A 26207-nucleotide genomic window follows, 5' to 3' on the forward strand; every position below is an offset into this window, starting at 1 on the left:
GAAACATGCAGCTAATCTTGTCAGTTCTGACAATGTCAGAAACACCTGATCTGCTGCATGCTTGTTCAGGGTTTATAGCTAAAACTATTAGAGGCGGAGGATCAGCAGGACAGCAAGGAAACTGTTTTTATTTAAAAGGAAACAAATATGGAAGCCTCCACATTCCTCTCACTTCAGTTGTCCTAAAAAAGAAAAACAAAATCAATAAATGCTAATTTCCATATTCAGACTATTTGTAAGAGAAGGCTGGACAAATCCATTAAGGTCTGGCAACAATGCCTTTCACTCTCGTGTCCAACCAGATCTTCCCGCCCTTCCTGAAAGTGAATTCCGGGTCCTGTAGATCGGCCATGACCTGAGCTTTGAGATCCGGTGAGGCGGTTTTTGCAAACTCTGCTTCATCCATGATCACATCAAGTAACCACTCACTGCCTTCTCTGCCTTCTACCAAACCAGTGACATCCGTGAAGGAGTCAATGTCGTGGATCTCATATCTCATAGGGAGGGCATCCAGAATATCGGTAATGTGATCCGAGCCCAAATCCAGATTGAAATCCTGCTTCGCTGGATAAATGTTCCTCCTGAACATCTTTATCCATCCGCTCTCTCCTGCATGACAATCAGAGAAGATAGGTGTGATTTGTTGCAAAAACAGCCATTAGTCCACAAGAAGTTCAGAGGTAAAGATCATTTTAGGCTAATGCACCTTTACAATTTAATTTTTGCATGTGATTTTAACACTGTTCAATAAGGATAATCAGCCAATTACCATTACCTGAAATTTCGTACACATTTTCTCTACCACGCCCATATGCAATTATGATTTCTAAATGCAATGGATTTTGTGTAATCATTCATAATTTTGTATAGTTTTCCTGTAATTTTCACATAATTTTATGATACATGATAGCAAAGCCCCCGTGTTATAGTCACTAAAATTGCTACATATGTTAAAGGACATCTGAGGTGAAAATAAACTGATGATGAAAACAATTGTACTTATCCTCCTTCTCCTAAAAATGACTATTTTAGATATCCCACCGTTTTATTTTATATTTCAATCTAATTTTTAAGTTTTTTCTGTGTCATACTCTCTTCTCAATGACACCTTCGCTGAAGAATGCCAGAGCTCAAATCTATGAATTATTTACCTTTTATCTCTTTCCTGTTTCAGGAAGCCATTTACTGACAGGAAAGTGTTTTATGCCTGTACTTACTAATCAGTGAGGGTTATGCTATAGTCTGGCCCAGTCCGACCCAGTTAAAAAGTTGCATTATTGATGTTTGGCTCTTTCAGACAGAGGACGAAAAAAAGGAGCACAGCCTAGTCATTTGTGTGCTTGGCACTATACATGCAGATGTCTATCTCATCATGTCACATGTCACTTTGGTTAGCCTTTAAGGATAATAGTGGGTTCCAGTAAAAAAAAAAAAAAAAAAAAAAAACCTTGTAGTTTTTGAGGAAAAAAAAAAATATAAAAAAGAATCCAAAAGGCAAAATGGTTTTTAAACTCAAAAAAATCCCTTTGCTTTAAAAATAAAAAGAAAAAAAATTCTCAAAAACTAGAGGGTCTTTTTGAAAATGAATGATTACAGATAAAATTACGATTTTTTTTTCGGTACAAAAGTCAGTCTATGCGAAATTTGTGCTCATCACTTCCATTCAATGCTATTGCAAGATGGACAGTTTAAAGGGAACTGAGCACATTCTCTTTCACTGGAATCTCTCCTGGCATAGAAGCTGCCATGTTCCCCCCTCCCCTTCTCACATTCCTTATTTACAGAAGTCAGAGATGCTATCTTGACACATTGACACACACAATGGCTTTGAAGAAACAGTCCTAATTATTCACCTCCTATGCTGATGAAAAGGCATTGTTTACCTCTTGGTAATTAGCTCAATAAAACAATTAGGTTCCTGAATAGAGTTGGGCCGAACGGTTCGCCGGCGAACGTGGTTCGCGCGAACGTAGGTGGTTCGCGTGCGGGTACCGCACGCGAACGTTTTGCGGAAGAAGTTCGGTTCGCCCCATAATGCACCTGAGGGTCAACTTTGACCCTCTACATCACAGTCAGCAGGCCCAGTGTAGCCAATTAGGCTACACTAGCCCCTGGAGCCCCACCCCCCCTTATATAAGGCAGGCAGCGGCGGCCATTACGGCCACTCGTGTGCCTGCATTAGTGAGAGTAGGGCGAGCTGCTGCAGTCTCTCATATAGGGAAAGATTAGTTAGGCTTAACTTCTTCCTGGCTGCATACCTGTTCTGTTCAGTGAGCCCTCAGCCCACTGCATACCTGTACTGTGATCCTGCCACTCCATACCTGTTCAGTGATCCTGCCACTGCATACCTGTTCTGTTCAGTGAGCCCTCAGCCCACTGCATACCTGTACTGTGATCCTGCCACTGCATACCTGTTCAGTGATCCTGCCACTGCATACCTGTTCTGTTCAGTGAGCCCTCAGCCCACTGCATACCTGTACTGTGATCCTGCCACTCCATACCTGTTCAGTGATCCTGCCACTGCATACCTGTTCTGTTCAGTGAGCCCTCACCCACTGCATACCTGTACTGTGATCCTGCCACTGCATACCTGTTCAGTGATCCTGCCACTGCATACCTGTTCAGTGATCCTGCCACTGCATACCTGTTCAGTGATCCTGCCACTGCATACCTGTTCAGTGATCCTGCCACTGCATACCTGTTCAGTGATCCTGCCACTGCATACCTGTTCTGTGAACCCGCCACTGTATACCTGTTCTGTTCAGTGGACCCGCCACTGTATACCTGTTCTGTGAACCCGCCACTGTATACCTGTTCTGTTCAGTGGACCCGCCACTGTATACCTGTTTAGTGAACACGCCACTGCATACCTGTTGTGTTCAGTGAACCTGCCACTGCATACCTGTTCTGTGAACCCGCCACTGTATACCTGTTCTGTTCAGTGGACCCGCCACTGTATACCTGTTCTGTTCAGTGGACCCGCCACTGTATACCTGTTCAGTGAACCCGCCACTGCATACCTGTTGTGTTCAGTGAACCTGCCACTGCATACCTGTTCTGTGAACCCGCCACTGTATACCTGTTCTGTTCAGTGGACCCCCCACTGTATACCTGTGCAGTGATCCTGCCACTGCATACCTGTTCTGTGAACCCGCCACTGTATACCTGTTCTGTTCAGTGGACCCGCCACTGTATACCTGTTTAGTGAACACGCCACTGCATACCTGTTGTGTTCAGTGAACCTGCCACTGCATACCTGTTCTGTGAACCCGCCACTGTATACCTGTTCTGTTCAGTGGACCCGCCACTGTATACCTGTTCTGTTCAGTGGACCCGCCACTGTATACCTGTTCAGTGAACCCGCCACTGCATACCTGTTGTGTTCAGTGAACCTGCCACTGCATACCTGTTCTGTGAACCCGCCACTGTATACCTGTTCTGTTCAGTGGACCCCCCACCGTATACCTGTTCAGTGATCCTGCCACTGTATACCTGTTCTGTGAACCCACCACTGTATACCTGTTCTGTTCAGTGGACCCGCCACTGTATACCTGTTTAGTGAACACGCCACTGCATACCTGTTCTGTGAACCCGCCACTGTATACCTGTTCTGTTCAGTGGACACGCCACTGTATACCTGTTCAGTGAACCCGCCACTGCATACCTGTTCTGTGAACCCGCCACTGTATACCTGTTCTGTTCAGTGGACCCGCCACTGTATACCTGTTCTGTGAACCCGCCACTGTATACCTGTTCTGTTCAGTGGACCCGCCACTGTATACCTGTTCAGTGAACCCGCCACCAAAACCTGCACTCTCGCCATGGTGCGCACCAGTCCAGCACGGCCGTCACTACACAAACAGCTGTTTGCGGTGCGTTACACGGTGAGTTTGGTGTGTCAGTGTGAAGCAGTACCTTAATTACACTACCTGATTGATGTATACACATGCAAGATGTTTTAAAGCACTTTAGGCCTGTCATTTAGCATTCAATGTGATTTCTGCCCTTAAAACGCTGCTTTGCTTCAAATCCAGATTTTTCCCGGGGACTTTTGGCGTGTATCCCACTCCGCCATGCCCCCCTCCAGGTGTTAGACCCCTTGAAACATCTTTTCCATCACTTTTGTGGCCAGCATAATTATTTTTTTTTTTCAAAGTTCGCATCCCCATTGAAGTCTATTGCGGTTCGCGAACTTTAACGCGAACCGAACCTTCCGCGGAAGTTCGCGAACCCGGTTCGCGAACCGAAAATCGGAGGTTCGGCCCAACTCTATTCCTGAAGTCTCTGCAGTTGGGGACGGTCGGGCAGGCCTGCTGAAACAGGCTACTAAAACTACTTTGAATGTAAAATACAAGGTAAAATGAAAGTTTATTTTAATAATGAAACAGATTGTCGGCATGCATTTTTCATGTGCTATAAAAATGTCCTGAGTGATAAAAAAAGGTGCTCGGTTCACTTTAAAACTTAAAGGGGAACTGAAGTGAGAGCAATATGGAGGCTGACATATTTATTTCCTTGAGATGACCCAGCAGGAAACTTCATAGATAACTGCCACCCCGTGCAATAAATTGTGGCAAACTCACAGCTGCTGAAAGCAAAGTGCCCAACAAGTACATACGTACACCACTAATTTGACCTCCAAAATATGTCATTAGGCATTTTTAATAGAGATTAATTCTACAAATCTAGATTATTTCTAGTGGTATTTCCCATATTGGCTTACCTGATAATACAACGATGACCAGTCTTCCTTCTGGGGATAAGAGGGATTTAAAAAACTCCAATGATTCTTTGAGAGGATTCACATAGTACAACATCTGGAATGCAGACACGGAAATTACAGCACATTATTACCCATGTATTCTGTGTTGTGTGAGGGGTAACATGGCTTTGGGGTACGGACTACATGCACGTGGCTAAATACAGAGCCATGGGCATAACAAGATGCTTCCGGGCCTCCAAGCAAAATTTCCATGGAGCTTCCTAACCCAACCAGGTGTGGGGTAATATTTTTTTTTACTTCAGCGCTGTGTCAGGTCTCTGCTAGGGAGGGCCAAACAAGTTTGCCAACAAATGGTTCTCACCGAACGCCCACTACTTGTGAGTAGTGCAAATTATGTGGGCTGTTCATGCTCGCAATATACTTTCCCATGTTTTTTTTTTGACCCTTCACCCTGAAGTCAGGTGGGGCAGGACAGCCAGTCAGACATGATCACCACCCAGCCACTCCCCCTGCACATGGACAGAGGGAGGAGTCTGAAGAGAAATCAGAGGAGGAGGATGGTAGTTGTGGTGGTGAGGAAGAGAAAGAGGAGCAGGCTTCTGGGGGGGGGGGGTGGCTTCTCATCTTTCGGGTGACCCTGCTCTTGTCCGTGGTTGGGGCGAACAAACTGTGGTGGATGATGTTATCCTGGATGAGGAAGAGGAGCTGGAGTCCTCTCCCTCAAACCTCATCAGTAGAGATGGCCGGAACAGTTCACATTCAAACTTATTCTCGCGAACATCGCAGGTTCGCATTCGAATTTTATGCGAGTTCAACCCGCCCCCTATACTTCATAATTGAGCTCAACTTTGACCCTCTACATCACAGTCAGCAGACACATGGCAGCCAATCAGGCTGCACTCCTTCCTGGAGCCCGATTCTGGCTCCCCACTTAACACTCAGTCAGCAGCCACCAAAGTGCCATCGTCCCAGGGCTCAGCGCTGTGGAAATTTTTGTGTGTGTCTGCCTTCAGATGAGAGCGATGCCATCTGTTCTCTCTGCCACCGAAAATTGAGCCATGGAAAGACCAAGACCCGCGTAGGGACAGTTTCTTACGAAGGCACATGATGACAAAGCACAAACTGCAATGGGATGACCACCTGAGGAAAAGCAGCACACACACCGCAGTGGAAGATACCAGGCCGCAATTATTTCTCAAAAAAGGAGATGCCCAAACTGTACCGTGATGTTGAAAGGCAAGTGGTGTCATCTCTGGCACACAGCGTTGAGTCAAAGGTCTATTTGACAACGGATGCCTGGTCTGCAAAGCACGATCAGGCCTGCCCAAAGACAGTCCCCATACACAGCCTGCACACCGTGTGACTGCCTGCCCGAAGACTAAGTCAGTCCCCACACACAGCATCTCTGCCTGCAGGCAGCTTGACTGCCTTCTCCGCCACCACCAACAGGGTCCAGGACACCAGGTGGATTCCTGATTTTTTTAAGGCCACTGCCAGCAGCGGCCGCTAACAAACAATAATAATTTTTGGGGTGGGTCTACATGCCTGCCTATTAATTTTTCTGGCTGCACTGCCGCTGCAACAACAAATTCAAAAGGCATGTACACATGTCAATTCCCCTTTGTGATCGTTACCTTGCCGCGGTGAAGGGGCTTGCGTATCACAATGAAGCAGGCTATATGAGTGTGGTGTTGGGGGGGCACACCCAAGATATTAGGGTCGCTGCTTCATTGTGGACAGACCAAATTCGATCAGCTGGACAGTCACTGTTTTGTCATTGAGCTACCTCAGCCCAGTGACCATATGGGCTTGAAAACCGCCATCGCCTGCACTCTCGCCATAGTGCACACCAGTCCAGCACGGCCATCACTACACAAACAGCTGTTTGCGGTGCGTTACACAGGGAGTTTCGTCTGTCAGTGTGAAGCAGTACACTAATTACACTACCTGCTCCATGTATACACACGCAAGAGGTTTTAAAGCACTTTATGCCTCCAATTTAGCAATGCAATATGATTTCTGCCCTTAAAACCCTGCTCTGCATCAAATCCTGATTTTCCCCAGGACTTTTGGCGTGTATCCCACTCCGCCATGCCCCCTCCAGGTGTTAGACCCCTTGAAACATCTTTTCCATCACTTTTGTGGCCAGAATTAGTGTGAAGTTTTGAAATTTTCTTTTGCCCATTGAAGTCTATTGCAGTTCGCAAACTTTTGCGGAAGTTCGCGTTCCAGGTTCGCAAACCTAAAATCGCAGGTTCGAGCCATCTCTACTCATCAGGAAGGAGCCCCAAATCAAAACCATGAAGGACACAGACCTGTACTGGGTGGCAGCTTTATACAAACAGAAAATGGCAGAGGTGCTATCTCAATCACAGAGTGGGGCCAAAATGCAGGACTTCCATACCAAACTGAGACAGATGCTGTATTCTGCTTTTCAGGGTGGTGGTACAGGAAGAGCCTTTGACAGCCAAAGAGATGGTAACAGTAACACTCCCCTGCCTTCAAGAACCGAGTGAATTACTGCCGAGGGTGGATGTGCTAGTCATGTTTGATATAAGGTCCTCCTTCTGTACAATGCCTCATCAGATTCTTCTCCATCCTCAGGGAATGACCCAACCAACAGGTATCCGACTACTTTGGGTTAACGATCACCAAGGACACTCTGAGAAGCGATTAATCTCTTCTGGGTATGCAGACTTGACCTGTGGCCAGAGCTGTCATAATTTGCCATGGAGTTTTTGGGCACCACCAGGGGGATCTTAGGGTTAGGCAACACCAGTGGAGGGTCTTAGGCAGGGGCGTTTTTAGGCATAGGCATTACAGGCCAGCGCCTGGATTGGCTTTGGTCCTGGGGGGCCATAGCCCTGATTAAGCCCCGCCCACTGAACTAAGCCCCTCCACAGGACTTCTTGCTTGGAGTGACAAAACGGCTGGAACCGCCCCTGGTCATAGGGTTCTGTGTGAGTAGGGTTAGGTTTAGTACCAGTAAAATATACCATTGTTTTACTATGCTTATTACGACTTTAAATATATTTTCATTTTCAATTTTGGCTTCACCTAGCACCCTTTTTATATTGTAACATTTTTTTTCTATCTCAGATAAAGCTGAAAAAAACCTTAATGTTATAGACAATATTTTAAAATTTCATCTATAACCCGCGCTATTTTTTCCTGGCTTCCGTTTTTGATGTATGCTGCATCGGGAGCCAGAGGATGACAGTAGAGAGCAAGTGGCTGCTGGGAGGAAGAGGAGACTCAACGCAGCACTGGAGCAGATAAATATTACTCTGCAAGGTGGGAGGGAGGATGAGGAGCGGGCCTTCATATCCTCTTCCCCCGGGGGGCAGTGGTCACTGGGGCTATTGTTACTACAATGCATAGAGCCCAGTGCATGTAGGCTAACATGATCTGGAAAGTGTATATAGACTCACCTGTACCATATGAATGAGATCAAACTTCTTAGCAGTATTATTGTGCTTGGCATCTGTTTCATATTCTACTACACCTTTATTGTGCCAGGTAAAGGTTACATTACTCAGTTCTGGGGTATTGGACACACTGGCTTAAAAAAAAAAAAAAAAAAAAAAAAATTATATATAATAAGAATTACAACATTTATGAATACTATATAGAATTATAAAAATGACACGGTCATTGAATACTTTATTAGGAATAGTATATGAACATTAAAGTGTACCAGAAAGAAGATTTGATACTCACCCACGGCTTCCTCCAGCAGCATAAGCATATCTGAGTCCCTCGCTGTCCTCGCTGTCCTCGCTGTCTGCTGTTCAGCCCCAATCAGTTCCGGTGAATCTGGCTCAGTCACGCCAGTCGGCTCTGCATTTGGGCCCCAGTCTCTTAACTTTCCACGTCTCTCTCTATCTTACCTTCCTTTCCTCTTGATATCTCCCTCTTGCTAAGTATTATTAATAATAATAATAATAATAATATTATTATTATTATGTACTAGCTGATGACCCGGCATTGCCTGGGTATGTATTTGGTTGGTGTGGTCTCCGCCCACTTTTTCTAACCCTAACACACAAACATTCAATGACCAAGTTTGTGAGCTTTGGCATCATTAATTTGTATATTCTTATAGAAATTAAATAAATCAGATTGGCGGTTTGTGACTCCACCCCTCTCCAGCATTTGAACCCCAGTCACCCAATGACCAACTGTAGCAGGTTTGAGGCATCTGCTATTACCAGTGTAAAAATGGCAGCAATTTAAATATTCCTCGTGAAAATCAACAGGTGAATTTTGATTGGCTATTATAGGCTCCACCCATTTCCCTGAATATTAATCTCAGAAACCCAGTGACCATTTGTGCAAAGTTTGAGAACCCTTCCATTAACAGTGTAAGAAGGGCTGCAGTTTATATTTTCCCAGTGAAATGTGTTTTTGGCTCTGCCCACTTTTTCAAAACTGGACACACAGTCACTCAATGACCAAGTATGTGAGCTTTCGGGTCCTTGGCATCAATAAAAACAAATGTGATTGGCTGTTTGTGGCTCTGCCCCCTTTTCTGAATTTGAACCCTAGTGACCCAATGACCAACTGTACTAGGTTTGAGGCTTGTGTCATTAACAGTGCAAGAATGGCAGCAATTTTAATATTCCCCTTGAAAATCAACAGGTGACAATTGATTGGCTTTTTTAGGCTCCATCCACTTTTCTGAATATTAATCCCAGTCACTCAGTAACCAACTGTGCAAAGTTTGAAAACCCTGCCATTAACAGTGAAGAAGGGCTGCAATTTACATTTTCCCAGGGAAATCTGTGTTTGACTCCACCCAGTTTTTGTAACCTTGACACACAGTCAATCAATGCCTGTGAATGGAAGCAGTTTATCCACTCCGCCCCTTTAGTGAATTTGAACCCCGGTCACTTAATCACCGACTGTTAATGGCAGAGGCCTCAAACCTGCTTCAGTGTCAGAACGGCAGTAGTTTCAATATTCCTCATGAAAATCAATAGGTGAATTTTTGGGCTGGGTTCCACCCACTTTCCTGAATATTAATCCCAGTTATCCAGTGACTAACTGCGTCAAGTTGGAGAACCCTGCCAATAACAGAATGGCTGAAATCAATCTAACAAATCTGATTGGCTGTTTGTGGCTCCACCCCTTTAGTGAATTTGGACCCCAGTCACCCAATGACTGACTGTATCAGGTTTGAGGCCTCTGCCATTAACAGTGTAGGAATGGTAGCAATGTAAATATTCCCCTTGAAAAATCAATACGTGAATTTTGATTGGCTGTTGTAGGCTCCACCCACTTTCTAAATATTAATTCCAGTCAACCAGTGGCCAACTGTGTCAAGTTTGAGAACCCTGCCATTAACAGTGTAAGAATGGTTGCAGTGTATATTTTCCCATGTAAAAAAAATGTAGTTGTTCACACCGCCCACTTTTTTTAACCTTGACATACAGACACTCAATTACCAAGTTTATGAGCTTTGGTGTCCTTGGTATCAATAATTTTTATATTCCCATTGAAATCAAAATCTGATTAGCTGTTTGTGGCTCCGCCCCTTTCTGAATTTAAACCCCAGTCACCCAATGACCAACTGTACCAGGTTTGAGGCATCTCCTTTTAACAGTGTAAGAATGGCAGCAATTTAGATATTCCCCTTGAACATCAACAGGTGAATTTTGATTGGCTGTTGTAGGCTCCACCAATTTTCCTGAATATTAATCCCAGTCACCCAGTGACCAACTGTGCAAAGTTTGAGAACCCTGCCATTAACAGTGTAAGAATGGCTGCAGTTTATATTTGACCAGTGAAATTTGTTAATGGCTCCACCCACGTGAGCTTTCAGGTTCCTGGCATCAAAAATGTGTGAATAGAAGCATTTTATCCAGCAAAGAAATCTGATTGGCTGTTTGTGGCCCCGCTCCTTTAGTGAATTTGGACCCCAGTCACCCAATGACCGACTGTAGCAAGTTTGAAGCCTCTGCCATAAACAGTGTAAGAATGGCAGCAATTTAAACATTCTCCTTGAAAATCAATAGGTGAATTTTGATTAGCTGTTATATGCTCCACCCACTTTTTTGAATCTTAATCTCATTCACCGAGTGACCAAGTGTGGCAAGTTTGAGAACCCTGCCATTAACAGTTTAAGAATGGCTGCAGTTTACATTTTCCCATTAAAAATGAATGACTGAAATTTGATTGGCTGTTTTATGCTGCGCCCAGTTTTCCTAGATTTGTAACCTCGGTCACCAAGTGACCAACTGTGCCAAATGTGGGGACTCTGGCTTGATTACTGTGAGAATGGCAGCCTTTTACATTTTTTCCATTTGCACACATGGATGAAATCTGATTTGCTGTTTGTAACTCCGCCCAGGTGTGTAAGGGGGGGGACGCAAGACCACCAGAACATATACCAGGTAGTAAGGGATCTGTATACCAAGTTACGGTCAAATCGGTCAAGCAGTTTTCGAGTGATCGCGGCACATACACATATCTATATGCAGTGGTTTGCAAAAGTATTCGGCCCCCTTGAAGTTTTCCACATTTTGTCATATTACTGCCACAAACATGAATCAATTTTATTGGAATTCCACGTGAAAGACCAATACAAAGTGATGTACGTGAGAAGTGGAACAAAAATCATACATGATTCCTAAAATAATTATTCAACCCCCTTTGGTCCGAGTGCAGTTAGTTGCCCATAGACATTGCCTGATGAGTGCTAATCACTAAATAGAGTGCACCTGTGTGTAATCTAATGTCAGTACAAATACAGGTGCTCTGTGACAGCCTCAGAGGTTGTCTAAGAGAATATTGGAAGGCAACACCATGAAGTCCAAAGAACACTCCAGACAGGTCAGGGATAAAGTTATTGAGAAATTTAAAGCAGGCTTAGGCTACAAAAAGATTTCCAAAGCCTTGAACATCCCACGGAGCACTGTTCAAGCAATCATTCAGAAATGGAAGGAGTATGGCAATGTAAACCTACCAAGACAAGGCCATCCACCTAAACTCACAGGCCGAACAAGGAGAGCGCTGATAAGAAATGCAGTCAAGAGGCCCATGGTGACCCTGTACGAGCTGCAGAGATCTACAGCTCAGGTGGGGGAATCTGTCCATAGGACAACTATTAGTAATGCACTGCACAAAGTTGGCCTTTATGGAAGAGTGGCAAGAAAAGCATAAGAAAGGCATAACAGAAAAGCATAAGAAGTCCCATTTGCAGTTTGCCACAAGCCATGTGGGGGACTCAGCAAACATGTGGAAGAAGGTTCTCTCAGATGAGACCAAAATGGAACTTTTTGGCCAAAATGCAAAATGCTACGTGTGACGGAAAACTAACACTGCTCATCACTCTGAACACACCATCCCTACTGTCAAATATGTGGTGGCAGCATCATGCTCTGGGGGTGCTTCTCTTCAGCAGGGACAGGGAAGCTGGTCAGAGAGTTGATGGGAAGATGGATGGAGCCAAATACTGGGCAATCTTGGAAGAAAACCTCTTGGAGTCTGCAAAAGACTTGAGACTGGGGCGGAGGTTCACCTTCCAGCAGGACAATGACCCTAAACATAAAGCCAGGGCAACAATGGAATGGTTTAAAACAAAACATATCCAATCCATGTGTTCGAATGGACCAGTCAAAGTCCAGATCTAAAACTAATCGAGAATCTGTGGCAAGATCTGAAAACTGCTGTTCACAAACGCTGTCCATCTAATCTGACGGAGCTGGAGCTGTTTTGCAAAGAAGAATGGGCAAGGATTTCAGTCTCTAGATGTGCAAAGCTGGTAGAGACATACCCTAAAAAACTGGCAGCTGTAATTGCAGCAAAAGGTGGTTCTACAAAGTATTGACTCAGGGGGCTGAGTAATTATGCACACCCCATTTTGCAGCTATTTCTTTTTAAAACATGCTTGGAATCATGTATGATTTTCGTTCCACTTCTCATGTGTACACCACTTTGTATTGGTCTTTCACGTGAAATTCCAATAAATTTGATTCAGGTTTGTGGCAGTAATGTGACAAAATGTGGAAAACTTCAAGGGGGCTGAACAATTTTGCAAACCACTGTATGTATATACATCTGTATACATCTATATCTATCTATCTATAGCACTGACATCTTCTGCAGCACTTTACAGAGTACATAGTCATGTCACTGACAGTCCCCAGAGGAGCTCACAATCTAATCCCTTCTATAGTCTAATCTAATATACCATATTATTATTATTATTATTAAGTATTAACCACTTTACCCCCGCCCGTACGAATTTCTCCATCCCTTTTTCCATCCTTTAACCCCCAGGGATGGAGAAATCCGTACTTTCCGCGTTCCCGTCCGGAAGGACGCTCGCAGGTGGCAATAAACAAAAAGTTACTGTTGCCATCTTGTGGCCAAATAGTAAAACTACACCCTGAGCATTTTTTACATAGAAATAAATTATATTTACACTAAAAATTAACTCATTACCTCCCACACTCCCCATTTTTTTTTTTGTAATTAAAAAAAAATTAAAAAATTTACAATTAAAAAAAAACATAAATAAATAGTTACCTTAGGGACTGAACTTTTTAAATATTTATGTCAAGAGGGTATAACACTGTTACTTTATAAGCTATGGGCTTGTAATTAGGGATGGACGCAAAACTGAAAAAAATGCACCTTTATTTCCAAATAAAATATTGGCGCCAAACATTGTGATAGGGACATAATTTAAACGGTTTTATAACCGGGACAAAAAGGCAAATAAATTTCATGGGTTTTAATTACAGTAGCATGCATTATTTAAAAACTATAATGGCTGAAAACTGAAAAATAATTAATTTTTTCCCCACATTTTTCCTATTTTCCCATTAAAACACATTTAGAATAAAATAATTCTTGGCATAATGTCCCACCTAAAGAAAGCCTAATTGGTGGCGGAAAAAACAAGATATAGTTCATTTCATTGCGATAAGTAATGATAAAGTTATAGATGAATGAATGGAAGGAGCGCTGAAAGGTGAAAATTGCTTTGATGCTCAGGGGGTAAAACCCACTGGTGAAGTGGTTAATATAGCACGGACGTCATGGCCCATACGCAATTCACTTTTTCTCCTGAGTTTTCTCCTAGGTGATATTTTCAAACTTGCCAGTAAAATGCCCTTTAAACCACTAACAAGCAAGAAAAAAAAAATATTCAAACTAATTTTTATAGTAGCTTTTAACCAACATTTTGGTACTTTTTCCATTGGAAAGTGCCGGAAAGTTATTCTGAATTGAAGATGCAAAGTTATCTCCTAGGGGAAAACTCAAGTGAAAAGAGTGTTAGGAGTGTGGTAATTACCTCCGCAGTGGGGAGCGGTGAGGCCGCCGCTTCCGCGTCTGACGCGACCGCGGACCTCGCAGCGTCCTCTCAGTCATTTCCGTCAGGCAAAACAGGTCTCTCCAGGGTGCATCTGAGCAGAGCAGCGCACGCCAGGAGACAGGACCTTTATGCTTTGAGGAGGCGGGTCAGCTGATCGTGCGGGACTGATCACCGCTGCTGATTGGTTGACGTTTGCTGGGCGGAGCCTGGGGATTACCAGTCTGTATTTAAGACCTGGATCTTCAGTGGATCGTTGTCTGCTGTTGCTGATACTTTGCGGTTAAGCTCTCAGACCTTAGTCAGTTCCGTGTGTGTTTGATCTGGCAGGACCCCGGGGATTCACACTTAGCTTAGGAATACCATATCATTGTATATTGTTTATTGTGTATGACTCTTTGCCTGAAACCTTGACTCTTCTCTCTGCCTCTCGATTCTGTACTCTGCCTATCTGATTGTTGCCGACCTCGGCCCGACCTCGACTCCGATATTGCCTCCTGATTCTGTACCTCCGCTCATCTGATCTGTTGCCGACCCCGGCCTGTTTACTCTCTATGTTTTTGCCTGACGATTCTGTACTACTGCCTGACCGACCTGTTACCGACTCTGCCTGTACGACCACTCTTCCAGTGATAGTCCCTATAGCCAAGGGCTATCACATATGAGTACTTCTGTGTTGTATTGTGCACAAAACACGTGTGATCACACTCTGAGTAAAATACTGACTTTTGCGTTGTTAGAGCTATTAATGATCATTACACCGTGTTTCCTTTATGGGGGAACGTGCCTTTTTTGGGGGGCGGGGAGGGAGGCTCAGTAAGTTTGCTGGTGTGAGGGCCCACAAAATTCTTTTAACAACGTTTACCCTGATTAGATACATACATGAAATTGATCTATCTATCGATCTACACACACTTTCACATATTGGGGTAGTCTATAAGCCAAACAGTGTCCCCCAAAGTTAAAGTCTTTCAAAGGCGAGTATGTAAAGAGAGTACAAAATGACTTGTGTAACTTACCTTTGTAAAGGTCAATCTCTTCCTTGCTGGGTTCAATGGTCTCACTATAGATCTTCAAGTCGGGTCTTAAATTTTGTATCGTTGAAAGAATGTGTAAATCTATTTTCCCTGGAATAGAAGTTTTTTTACAATAAATATAGTTTGTTACATTGCTGTGTTTACGGTCTTCATAAAAAAGAAGGCATTTTCATGTGATCATCATCAATTTTGCAAAAAGGGTACCCATAATCAGTGGTGCTCATCCGGATTCCGGATATCCGGGGAACCCGGATATCCGACCTGTTTTCAGCTATGTGATTCGGATTCCGGATTTCTATGGAAATCCGGATAGCTATCTGCGGATATTTGGTTGCATACCCAGATATCCGGATCTGAATACTGTAACTAAGGAGGTGACGTCATTTAGCCAATCAGAGGGCTCCCAGCAGAAGCCCTAGCAACCAATCACAGAAGGGAACCCTAGCCAGCCCCACCTGACCTCATTTAGCCAGAGGGCTCCCAGCCTAAACCCTGGCACCCAATCAAAGAAAGGAACCCTGGCCAGCCCCCCCCCCCCCCTGTATAATAAGGAGGGCTGCCATGATGAGAAATATCGTCCCAGCTTGTGAATGCTCACTGAGAGACATGCTCCAGTGCTGCAGGGCTAGCAAGTGCTGTACACAGTGATCGACCTAAAGCTGTTCAGTGATTAACCCCTTCACTATTACTACACTATTGTTATATTGTTAATTAGCTTGATTTAATTGTGTGACAGTCAGAGTGTGTGCTGCAGGACTGCTGCAGCTGCTATGTGTCTGTGTGTGTTCTGTGCACACACCAGGCCAGGATCGGACTGGGACCCTGGGGGCCCACCAAAGAAATTTCAACCTGGTGCCCACAGATCCCATGATTGTGGTGAAAAAAAAAATAGCATGATCATGCACCGGACGGTGGGCGTGATCATAATGTATCATGGACATGGCCAAATGTACATGAACTTAGCAACATTGTAATTCAGAAACACTGCTGCCCAGCAAAACTTTGTATAGAGTCCCCCTCCTTTACTATAAAGTAATGTCCTAGTTACCATACATATGACATAGATTAGATTGCGAGTTCCTCTGAGGACAGTCAGTGACATGACACGTACAGGACTACATACTCTGTAAAGTGCTGCAGAAGATGAAAGTGCTATATAAATATATAATATTATGATGGGACATTAGACTATGACTATGGTAGGGATTAGATTGTGATCTCCTCTGAGGACAGTCAGAGACATGACTATGTACTAAGTGCTGCAAAAGAGGTCAACGCTATATAAAAAACAACAACAATATGGTGGTAATAATAATACTAATCTAAGACATTAGACTAGCTATACCTAGGAATTAAGAGATTGCAAGCAAATAACAAATGCAGCAACCACAAGGCCTACAAGTGACCAATACAGCAACAATGGATCACTAGGAGGTGAAATACGTGAGACAGAAGGTGGGAGAGAGGGTGTTTTGAGAAGCAGAGAGTAAGGAGGGGGCGAGAGAAATAGACGGAGGGTGAGAGAAGACAGTGGCACAGAGAGACAGAGGGTGAGAGAGAAATGGACAGAGATGGACACGGTGAGAGAGAGAGATGGACAGAGAGGCAGAGAGATAGACAGAGGGTGAGAGAGGGAGAGAGGGAGATGGACGGAGAGTCAGAGAGAGACAGAGGGTGAGAGTGAGATGGACAGAGAGTCAGAGAGAGAGACAGAGGGTGACAGAGAGATGGACAGAGAGGCAGAGAGAGAGACAGAGGGTGACAGAGAGATGGACAGAGAGGCAGAGGGTGAGAGTGAGATGGGCAGAGAGGCAGAGAGAGAGAGAGACAGAGGGTGAGAGAGATAGAGAGACAGATGATCAGAGAGAGATGGACAGAGAGGCAGAGCAAGAGGAATGGACAGAGAGACAGAGGGTGAGAGAGATGGACTGCAGCAAATATACACCATTGAAGACTGCCCACTTCCAAAGACTCTCCGCCCACATCCCAGATTTCACGTCCACAGATGAGGAGAGGAAACTCAATGGGCTTGATTCACAAAGCGGTGCTAACCTACTTAGCACGTCTAAAGTATTTAGACGTGCTAATCAGGGTGCTAAGTAGGTTAGCACCGGATTTCTCAATCAGATCGCTCGCTAACTTTGCGTGCGCAAAGTTTTACGCACGCAAAGTTTTATGCGCGCTAAGTCCCATAGGCTTTACTGGGCACTTTGCGCGGTGCGTCCTGCGCTCTGTGCAGTGTGCGCGTAAAGTTTTACGCGCATAAAGTTTTATGCGCGAAAAGCTCGTTTAGACGTGCTAAGGAGTTTTCACAGGCGTGCTAACAGTTAGCACCGCTTTGTGAATCAAGCCCAATATATACAACAAAAGAGCCACCTCAATAGCATTTGCCTAAGATGTAATGAACCCCTGTACATCAAGAAAGAAAAGCCATCCATACGGCAAAATAATATATATAATCAATGACACAATTATCTCAAAATATATAAATGTTTATTATTATCAATGGAGAACAATCATATAAAAACAATTAAAAACATAAAGTACAGCACATGGGGACGTAAAAATGAACTGTAATAAATATAGAATATTATGGTTACATCAATTTCACCATGACAATATCTGTGCGCCTGGGGTCTAATGGAAAGACAAATATACATGTGATTGCCTGAGCCACAAAATCCAATATCCACACTAGACCAATGTACATAAAAAACTAATGATTAAATCAGAATAGAAAATGTATATATGTATATAAGTGTGCTAAATACGTGTGGACAAGGAGACTGGATCCCAGAACCTCTGCAAAAGTAAAAGAGATGTGGAAAGTGTCTTACCAGAAGAATACCCCAGGAAATGAACGTCCGCTGCTCTGTCCCGCTTACAGATATTGTCATGGTGAAATTGATGTAACCATAATATTCTATATTTATTACAGTTCCTTTTTACGTCCCCATGTGCTGTACTTTATGTTTTTAATTGTTTTTATATGATTGTTCTCCATTGATAATAATAAACATTTATATATTTTGAGATAATTGTGTCATTGATTATATATATTGTTTTGCCGTATGGATGGCTTTTCTTTCTTGATGTAGAGAGGAAACTCTATATCCTACTGGGGGAAGAGGAAAAAACTGTGCAAATAGCAGCCTGATATATCACTGCCTGCCACCAACTGAGAGGAACATGGACTATATAACCCCATAATCCCCTCCCCAATGGACTGTATACCTATAACCCGATCCCCTATGGACTATATATCCCATACCATCCTCCACGAGAAAGAGAGACAGAGAGAGAGAGAGAGAGAGAGAGAGAGAGAGAGGGTCTAAGGGTTAGGCACCACCAGGGGGTCTTAGGGTTAGGCACCACCAGGGGGGTCTTAGGGTTAGGCACCACCAGGTGGGTGTTAGGGTTAGGCACCACCAGGGGGGTCTTAGGGTTAGGCACCACCAGGGGGGTCTTAGGGTTAGGCACCACCAGGTGGGTGTTAGGGTTAGGCACCACCAGGGGGGTCTTAGGGTTAGGCACCACCAGGGGGGTCTTAGGGTTAGGCACCACCAGGGGGTTCTTAGGGTTAGGCACCACCAGGGGGGTCTTAGGGTTAGGCACCACCAGGGGGGTCTTAGGGTTAGGCACCACCAGGGGGGTCTTAGGGTTAGGCACCACCAGGGGGTTCTTAGGGTTAGGCACCACCAGGGGGGTCTTAGGGTTAGGCACCACCAGGGGGGTCTTAGGGTTAGGCACCACCAGGGGGGGTCTTAGGGTTAGGCACCACCAGGGGGGTCTTACGGTTAGGCACCACCAGGGGGGTCTTAGGGTTAGGCACCACCAGGGGGGTCTTAGGGTTAGGCACCACCAGGAAGGTCTTAGGGTTAGGCACCACCAGGGGGGTCTTAGGGTTAGGCACCACCGGGGGGGTTTAGGGGTTAGGGATAGGTATAGAGAGGGTTCTGTGTGTTAACGCTAAATAACAATAAGGCTTTAACGTTAAACAACAATAAGGCTTTAACGTTAAATAGCGATAAGCGGCAAACGGATTAGCGGCAACACCATGCGCCATTATTCGCAGGCGCCATTTTCAGATGGATCCATCTATTGTATCCTGAGCCAAAAGACTCACCTGTACCGCTTCCAACGCCCAACACATTTAGGAATGACTTTTCAGTCGCAGGCCTGAAAAGAGAAAACCATTGGGGAACTGGTCAAAACATTCCAAAAAGTGTTATCAGCCCAGGCATCCCAACGTGGAGTTCTGGTTTTCTATTCATGGAGGGGTTGTCAAATATATTGATGATCGTAATCAGCCAATTACAATGACACAAAATTTTGCATACATTTTCGCAATTACGGACATACGTTATTACAATTTGTGCAAAAAGTTTTCAAAAACACCTTGTAGGTTTAAACATGCAAAGAAATATAGTTTTTAAATTCTGAAAAAATGACAGTTTAAAAACATCATTTGCTTTGCATTTTTAAACTCTATTTTCTCAAAAACTGGAGGGTAAACCTCTAAACCTGGCACAAAATTACACAAAAAATTACATAAAAGGAAGAATAATTACAATTTCAGATGAAATTAACCAATTAATGCACTATAGAGTACATCTACACCCCCGGAGAGTGCACCTTGGCTCCAGGGGCGTAGATATACGTATCTCGCTGCAACCGCTGCTGCGGGTGCTCGCTCGTGCGTGCATGCGCTCTCATGCGCATTCTCATAGCTGCCCGTTAGTCCGGAGATCAGCGAATTGGAATGCAGTTCGTGATCAATGAAACCAGCATCAATGAGAACAGAAAGTGAAAACATAAACGCATTACTTCCAGTAACACGTGTATGCAGTAAAATACAGTAAAAATAAAGTGGGGCCACATCTAGTGGCCAAATAGTACAATTACACCTACACTCATCACATTACATTGAAATACCCATTAATTAACCCTTCACCTCCCCTCCCATAGTTGTCCAAAACAAAAAAAAATAAAAAAAATTACAGTTACCTTAGGGACTCAAAATTTTTAATATGTATGACAAGAGGGTATATTACTGTTAGTTTTGTAGAAAAGGGCTTTCAATTAGTGACAGGTGCAAAACTGAAAAAAATGCACCTTTATTTCCAAATAAAATATTGGCACCATACATTGTGATAGGGGCATAATTTAAACGGTGTAATAACCGGGACAACGGGCAAATAAAATGTGGGTTTTAATTATGGTAGCTGTTAGAATTTAAGTATGATATTCTTGAATTCTTAGGCCTCAGTTACTTTTAACTGAGTTTAGTTAAAGGGAGACTCTCTGAAAATCAAGTATTTTAAGGAGGATTTCTAGAATCACTGGAGAACAGTGTGCTTCTGACTACACAAGGCCAGAAGCCTCATCTGTCCACGATGTACAGACACCCAGGCAGTCTTTTCTGTAAACATCGAGTGTTTTCATATTTCCTAAAGCTACTTTCCCACCAAGACATTGCGTTTTAGGGGACGTTATGGTCGCATAATGTGCTCCTAATGCAACGCATGGTGGTGTTGAAGTTGGACGTCAGATTGAGCTGCGTTATGCAGCTCTCAAAGCAGCCGCTCTAGGTTAGTGATAGGAAGTCCAGATCTTTTTAAGGATTCGGATCATTTGAATCGGATCATTGAAAAGATCCGGATCTTTGAACCAAATCATTTGAATCATTTTACTAGGGAAGCAGACTGGGTGAAATGACTAGCAGGACAGGACTTTCCCTGCACTGTACATTCTGTACGTTCCTGTTTCCTCCAGACACAGGGGCAAACGCAGGATTTTTAAGGGGGGGTTCCTGAAAGGTCCAGAAGCACGTATGTCCCGAGTGCTTCTGAATACAGGTGGCTCCCTACTGCCCATGCACAAAAGTGCGCTGGCGTATTACGGAGCTGCCTATCTTTGGAAGTACTCAAGGACACGAGTGTTTCTGAGGGCTTCTGGTAGCAGCTAATGTGAATGGGGTACAGCGCTGCAACAACTCCCCGAGAGAGGAACAGGAGATAGACTTAGTTTGGCCAATTCAGTGGAATATGCTACATAGTTTCACATAGCGCAAGCGATACCCATATGATGCAGGGATATATGCATCTGCGGAAGATGGCGGCGCTATATAAATACTAAATAATAATATTTTGCCTCACCAGGATTGCACTTTTATTTAGCTTTCCTGTATGACAAGAACACACAGCCAGCTCTAGGGGAAGAGGGAAACAAAGGTGAATGAGGGAGGCTGGTGCACACCAAGAGTGCTTCTGAGCGTTTTTCAAATCAACAGTGATTTGAAAAGCGCTTGACTAATGTTACCCTATGTGGGTGTTCCCACAGCAGCGTTGTGATTTTTTCAAAATCGCAGGTATACTGCATGTAGCATGTTTTTGAGCAATTCATTCAAAAATCGCTCTGAAAATCACTTCACAAAATCACACTCACAAATTGCTAGCGATTGCTATTGTCATTTTGGCGTTGCACTAGCCCAGAGAGAGGAGTGGAGAAATTGAGAATAGCCTGAGATGGAGCAGAGAACTTATCTGTATTGCAGTCCCACATCAGACAGGCTACTTGCCTGTAATCGGACTCCTGTCCCTGTCAGTCTCTCACACAAGTCAGAAAGAAGCCCTCCTGGAGTCTAGGGACTGTCAAAAACTTTTCAGCTTGTTAAACACCTTACCCACACATGCAGTCATTATAACAATGGGGAGAGACCAAACAGATGTTTGCCCACGGACCCTGAGTCCAGGCAAGCTCTGCATCATGCTGTGCATATTTACCAGCTTGCCTGCACTCTAATTTCATCATGTCTGACACTTCTGTGCTGTGGAGAGTCCAGGACTCCATAATCAACATTCTCTCACTGCAGGCTGCATCTTCTTGTGAGGGAAGCTGGGCTGCCTCTCTCATTCTATTAGCTGGAGGGAAGCACCAGAAGTAAGAAGGGAGGGAGAATGAGGCTGTTTATATTATGCGGGCTTCCCTGGCTGAATACACAGCTCAGTGCAGGGGGGAGGTTCCAGACACCCGGAATAGCCCCCTCAGTTCGCCAGTGAGACAGACATCCACTGTGAACCGAATCTTTCATTGTGATGATCCGGATGATTCGACTCACAAAAAAGATCCGGATCAAATGAACGATTCGTTCATGATCCAGACAACACTACAGTCCCACCACGAGTCTCCTCAGTGCAGTGAATATTAATTAGCCATGTGGCTGGCTGCGAAGGAGGAGGAGGAGGAGGAGGAGGAAGAGGAAGAGGAGGAGGAAGGGAGACCTCCTCCTCCAACATTACTGAGCATGTGCAAACAGTCTAACGTGGCTTAGCCCAGTATAAAGTACAGCATGCAGCACTTTGTTTAACCCTCTTGGCGGTATGAAAAATTCCGCCAGGGCAAGCGCAGCAGTTTTTTTTTATTTATTTTTTTTTGTTTAAATCATGTAGCGAGCCCAGGGCTCGCTACATGATAGCCGCTGCTCAGCGGCATCCCTCCACCCTCTTCGATCAGGAAATCCCGTTCAAAGAATGGGATTTCCTGGAGGGCTTCCCCCGTCGCCATGGCGACGGGGCGGGATGACATCACCGACGTCGGGACATCATTGGGAGTCCCGATCCACCCCTCGGCGCTGCCTGGCACTGATTGGCCAGGCAGCGCACGGGGTCTGGGGGGGGGGGGGGGGCGCACGCCGCACCGGATAGCGGCGATTGGGCGCGGGGCGGCGGCGATCGGGGTGCTGGCGCAGCTAGCAGAGTGCCAGCAGGGCCTGAGCGGCACCCTCCGGCGGCTTACCCCGTGTCACACACGGGGTTACCGCTAAGGAGGTTAAACGTGCTGCGTTACTATGTAACGCATCGTGGGCACTGTGAAACAGCACATTGATTTTACAGTGCTGTGAGTTAGGCTGCGTTACTGGCTGCTGTAACGTGGGACTTTAACGTCCCACTGTGAAACCAGCCTTAAGGTAAACAATAGCCAGGAAACATTTTACCTAATTACTGGGTACAAGTAGAGGAAACGCCATATTTGGCTTGTCCCATCAGAGCAGGCGCGGATAGGGCCATCCATCACATGCTATTATCAGCCAATTGCATGTGATGGGGACTGGACTATCCTTGCTGGATGATGTCACATTTAACTCTTTAGAGGTTAGTATAAGAATAACCAATATGTGCTCCCGGGGGAACATCTTCTCACAGATGACTTTACTTCTCACTTCTGTTTCTACTTTCATTCTACATTATCTGTATGCTGTATATATGCCTAAGTGCAACTAGCATAGATGTAACAAAGAGAAAGCCTGGCCTAGTCACTAGGGATAGACCAAGTCTGCATGGAACGAATAAGATTCTACAGACCATTTGCTTTGCCGAGGTAACAAAGATATAAGATTGCTACTGAACACATCTGTATATTTGTTTTACAAATAAACTCTTGAACCTTTGACGACGTCTAAGAAGTTCTTTCTCCTATGCTGTTTGCTGTGATGAGTGTCAAGTTATCACACTTCCTGTGATGTGGTGCCGAACGAAGGTGTAGTGTTGTTGCCAATAGCAACCAACAAATATTTATTACAGTAGCATATATTTTAAAACTGTAATGGCATAAAATGGAGAAATTATTTTTTTTTTTTTCCTATTAAAGAAAACCTGTAATGAGAAAAACCTTCCCTGGGGAATACTCACCTGGGGTGGGGGAAGCCTCCGAATCCTATTAAGGCTTCCCCCATCCTCCGCGACGGAGATAAAGCTCCCTGAACAGCAGGGATGTAAATATTTACCTTCCCGGCACCAGCGCAGGCGCAGTATCGGCTCTCCACTTCGAGGTAGGCGGAAATAGCCGATCGCTGTCGGCCCGCTCTACTGCGCAAGTGCAAGTCTCCTGTGCAGTAGAGTGGACCCAACAGAGATCGCCTATTTTTGCCTATCTCTGTGCAGAGAGCTGCAACAGCGCCCCTGCTGGAGCCAGAAAAGGTAAATAAATCAGCGCTTATCAGACACTCCCAGGGAGCCAGCGCTGGATTGCCTGCAGCTACAGGGGAGTGGGAAGCCTCATTGGGCCCCTGAGGCTTCCCCCTCCCGAGGTGAGTACCCCCCAGGGGGAACTTTTTTTGTTACAGGTTCCCTTTAAAATGCATTTAGGAAAAATTCTAGCAAAATGCACCACCCAAGGAAAGCCTAATTGGTGGCTATATATATATATATATTTAATTTTGTTGTGATAAGTAGTGGTAACGTTATTGGCGAATGAAAGGGAGGAGCGCTCAAATGTGAAAATTACTCTGGTCCATAAGGAGAAAAACCTCTCAGTGGTGAACTGGTTAATTAAATTTTTTTAATGAAATTTTGCATCGTGATTGCAAATTTCAATGCAAAATTATATCAATGCAAAATTTGTGCTCATCGCTAGTCAAATATTTAGGGGGGGGGGGGGGGGGTAAGAAATTACAAAGAATAAGAGGTTTCTGCTATACAATATACAACGTATAAAACATTTTGCTTACTCTGGGAGGATTTCCGGTAGCACAGTGTCCAAAAACTTTTTTGTATTGTCGTGCTCATTTGCTGTTTCATTCCAGTAAAGCAGCGCTTTTATGTAGTGTGTGTCCGCATAGTGCGGGTGTTCTTGTCCACCGTTTGTAGTTTGTGCACCAAGGCCGCTTATTTCCTCACAATGATCTTTAGGCATCTGAGACATGATTCCTTAAACCTGTGTGCAAGCCTGGAAAAGTAACAAAACAGTTAAGGATACAGTCAGTGGTGTAGCAATATAGGATGCAGAGGTTGAGGCCCCACCCTCAACCAGGGCCGGGCAGAGGAAGAGACGTGAAAGGGCTCCATCCTCAGGGTGCAGTGTAGGAGGGGGCACACAACTCACTCAGCTATCAGTCCCCTATTGTGTTTGAAGCAGAGAGAAATAATGAAAGGGGATACATGGCAGTGATTGCAAGCCAGATAACTAGAGATTAAGGTGTTGGGCCCTGGGGTGCCTCTTTGCCCAATAGCAATCAGTGTGTGACGGCTGGGTTGGGAGGGATGGAGGGACACACTTTGGTGTCTCAGCCTTGGGTACTGGAGGACCTTGTCCCAACTCTGCCCTCAACCACAGTATTGGCTCTCTATTGGTCCTGTGCTGGTAATAGTCACTTCTATAGATGCTTTGAATAGTTGTATACATAAACACACTGTTCCCCATCCCCTTCTTGCACCTCTAATACTGTGGTTGTCCTTGTCAGGTTTAGGCGCACCGGATCGATTGTTATGTACAGAGTGCTTAGGGGGCACAATGTAAAACTTGGACTGGGTCCCATAGCTCCTAAGCTACATCACTGACCTCTGCCATTAACAGAGTAATGCTACGTACACACATGCGACAACGATCGTTCGTTGAGAACGACGAACAAACTTTTAATTGATGAAAGAACGACCTAAGTAAAGATAGTTTTAAAAGGTGTGTAACGATCTGATCGTTAGAACGAACGTTACATCACGTAAAGCAACTATTGCGCCTGCGCATAAAAATGAGAAGTTTCACAGAGAAATAGTGAAATGCACATGTCAAGCCTAGTACGAACGACCGTTTCCAACGATGTACTACTTTTGCAAACGATCGTCGTTGGTTAAAATCCGCCGAGACAGAACTTTCTTTTGTAGCGATTTGGCTCATTCGTCGTTTGACTTAATAGTCGGTGGTTCGTTTTTTGTAACGATCGTCGTTGGTAAAGATCGGGGAACGATCGTTACAAACGACTATAGTCGCATGTGTGTACGCACCTTAAGAATAGCAGCAATTTAAATATTCTCCTTGAAAATCAATAGGTGAATTATGATTGGCACTCGTAAGCTCCACCCACATTCCTTAAATATTAACCCAGTTACCAACTGTGCAAAGTTTAAAAACCCTACCAATTACAGTGTACGAATGGCTGCAGTTTTCATTTTCCCATTGAAAAATGTGGTGGTGGTTGGCTCCACCCACTTTTTCTAACCTTGACAAACAGTCTGTCAATGACTAATTTTGTGACCTTTGGGATCTTTGGCATCAGTAATGTGAGAATGGAGGAAGTTTATCATTCAAAAAAAATCTGGAACAATGACTGCAGTTTACATTTTACTATGTC

The 26207-nt window shown here is 44.5% G+C and overlaps 1 protein-coding gene across 1 annotated transcript; it reads right to left on the minus strand.

The window, feature by feature from the left end:
• Window positions 1-259: 259 nt before the first annotated feature.
• Window positions 260-24784, minus strand: LOC137526169 (histamine N-methyltransferase-like). The gene is made up of 6 exons (XM_068247389.1): window positions 24591-24784; window positions 19209-19261; window positions 15065-15172; window positions 8155-8285; window positions 4724-4817; window positions 260-609 (listed from the first exon to the last, which is right to left on the minus strand). The coding sequence occupies exons 1-6, from the start codon at window positions 24782-24784 to the stop codon at window positions 260-262; spliced, it is 930 nt and encodes a 309-aa protein (XP_068103490.1).
• Between the last annotated feature and the right edge of the window lie 1423 nt (window positions 24785-26207).

The sequence above is a fragment of the Hyperolius riggenbachi genome, chromosome 7 (genome assembly GCF_040937935.1).
Source record: "Hyperolius riggenbachi isolate aHypRig1 chromosome 7, aHypRig1.pri, whole genome shotgun sequence".
NCBI classification, from domain to species: Eukaryota; Metazoa; Chordata; class Amphibia; order Anura; family Hyperoliidae; genus Hyperolius; species Hyperolius riggenbachi.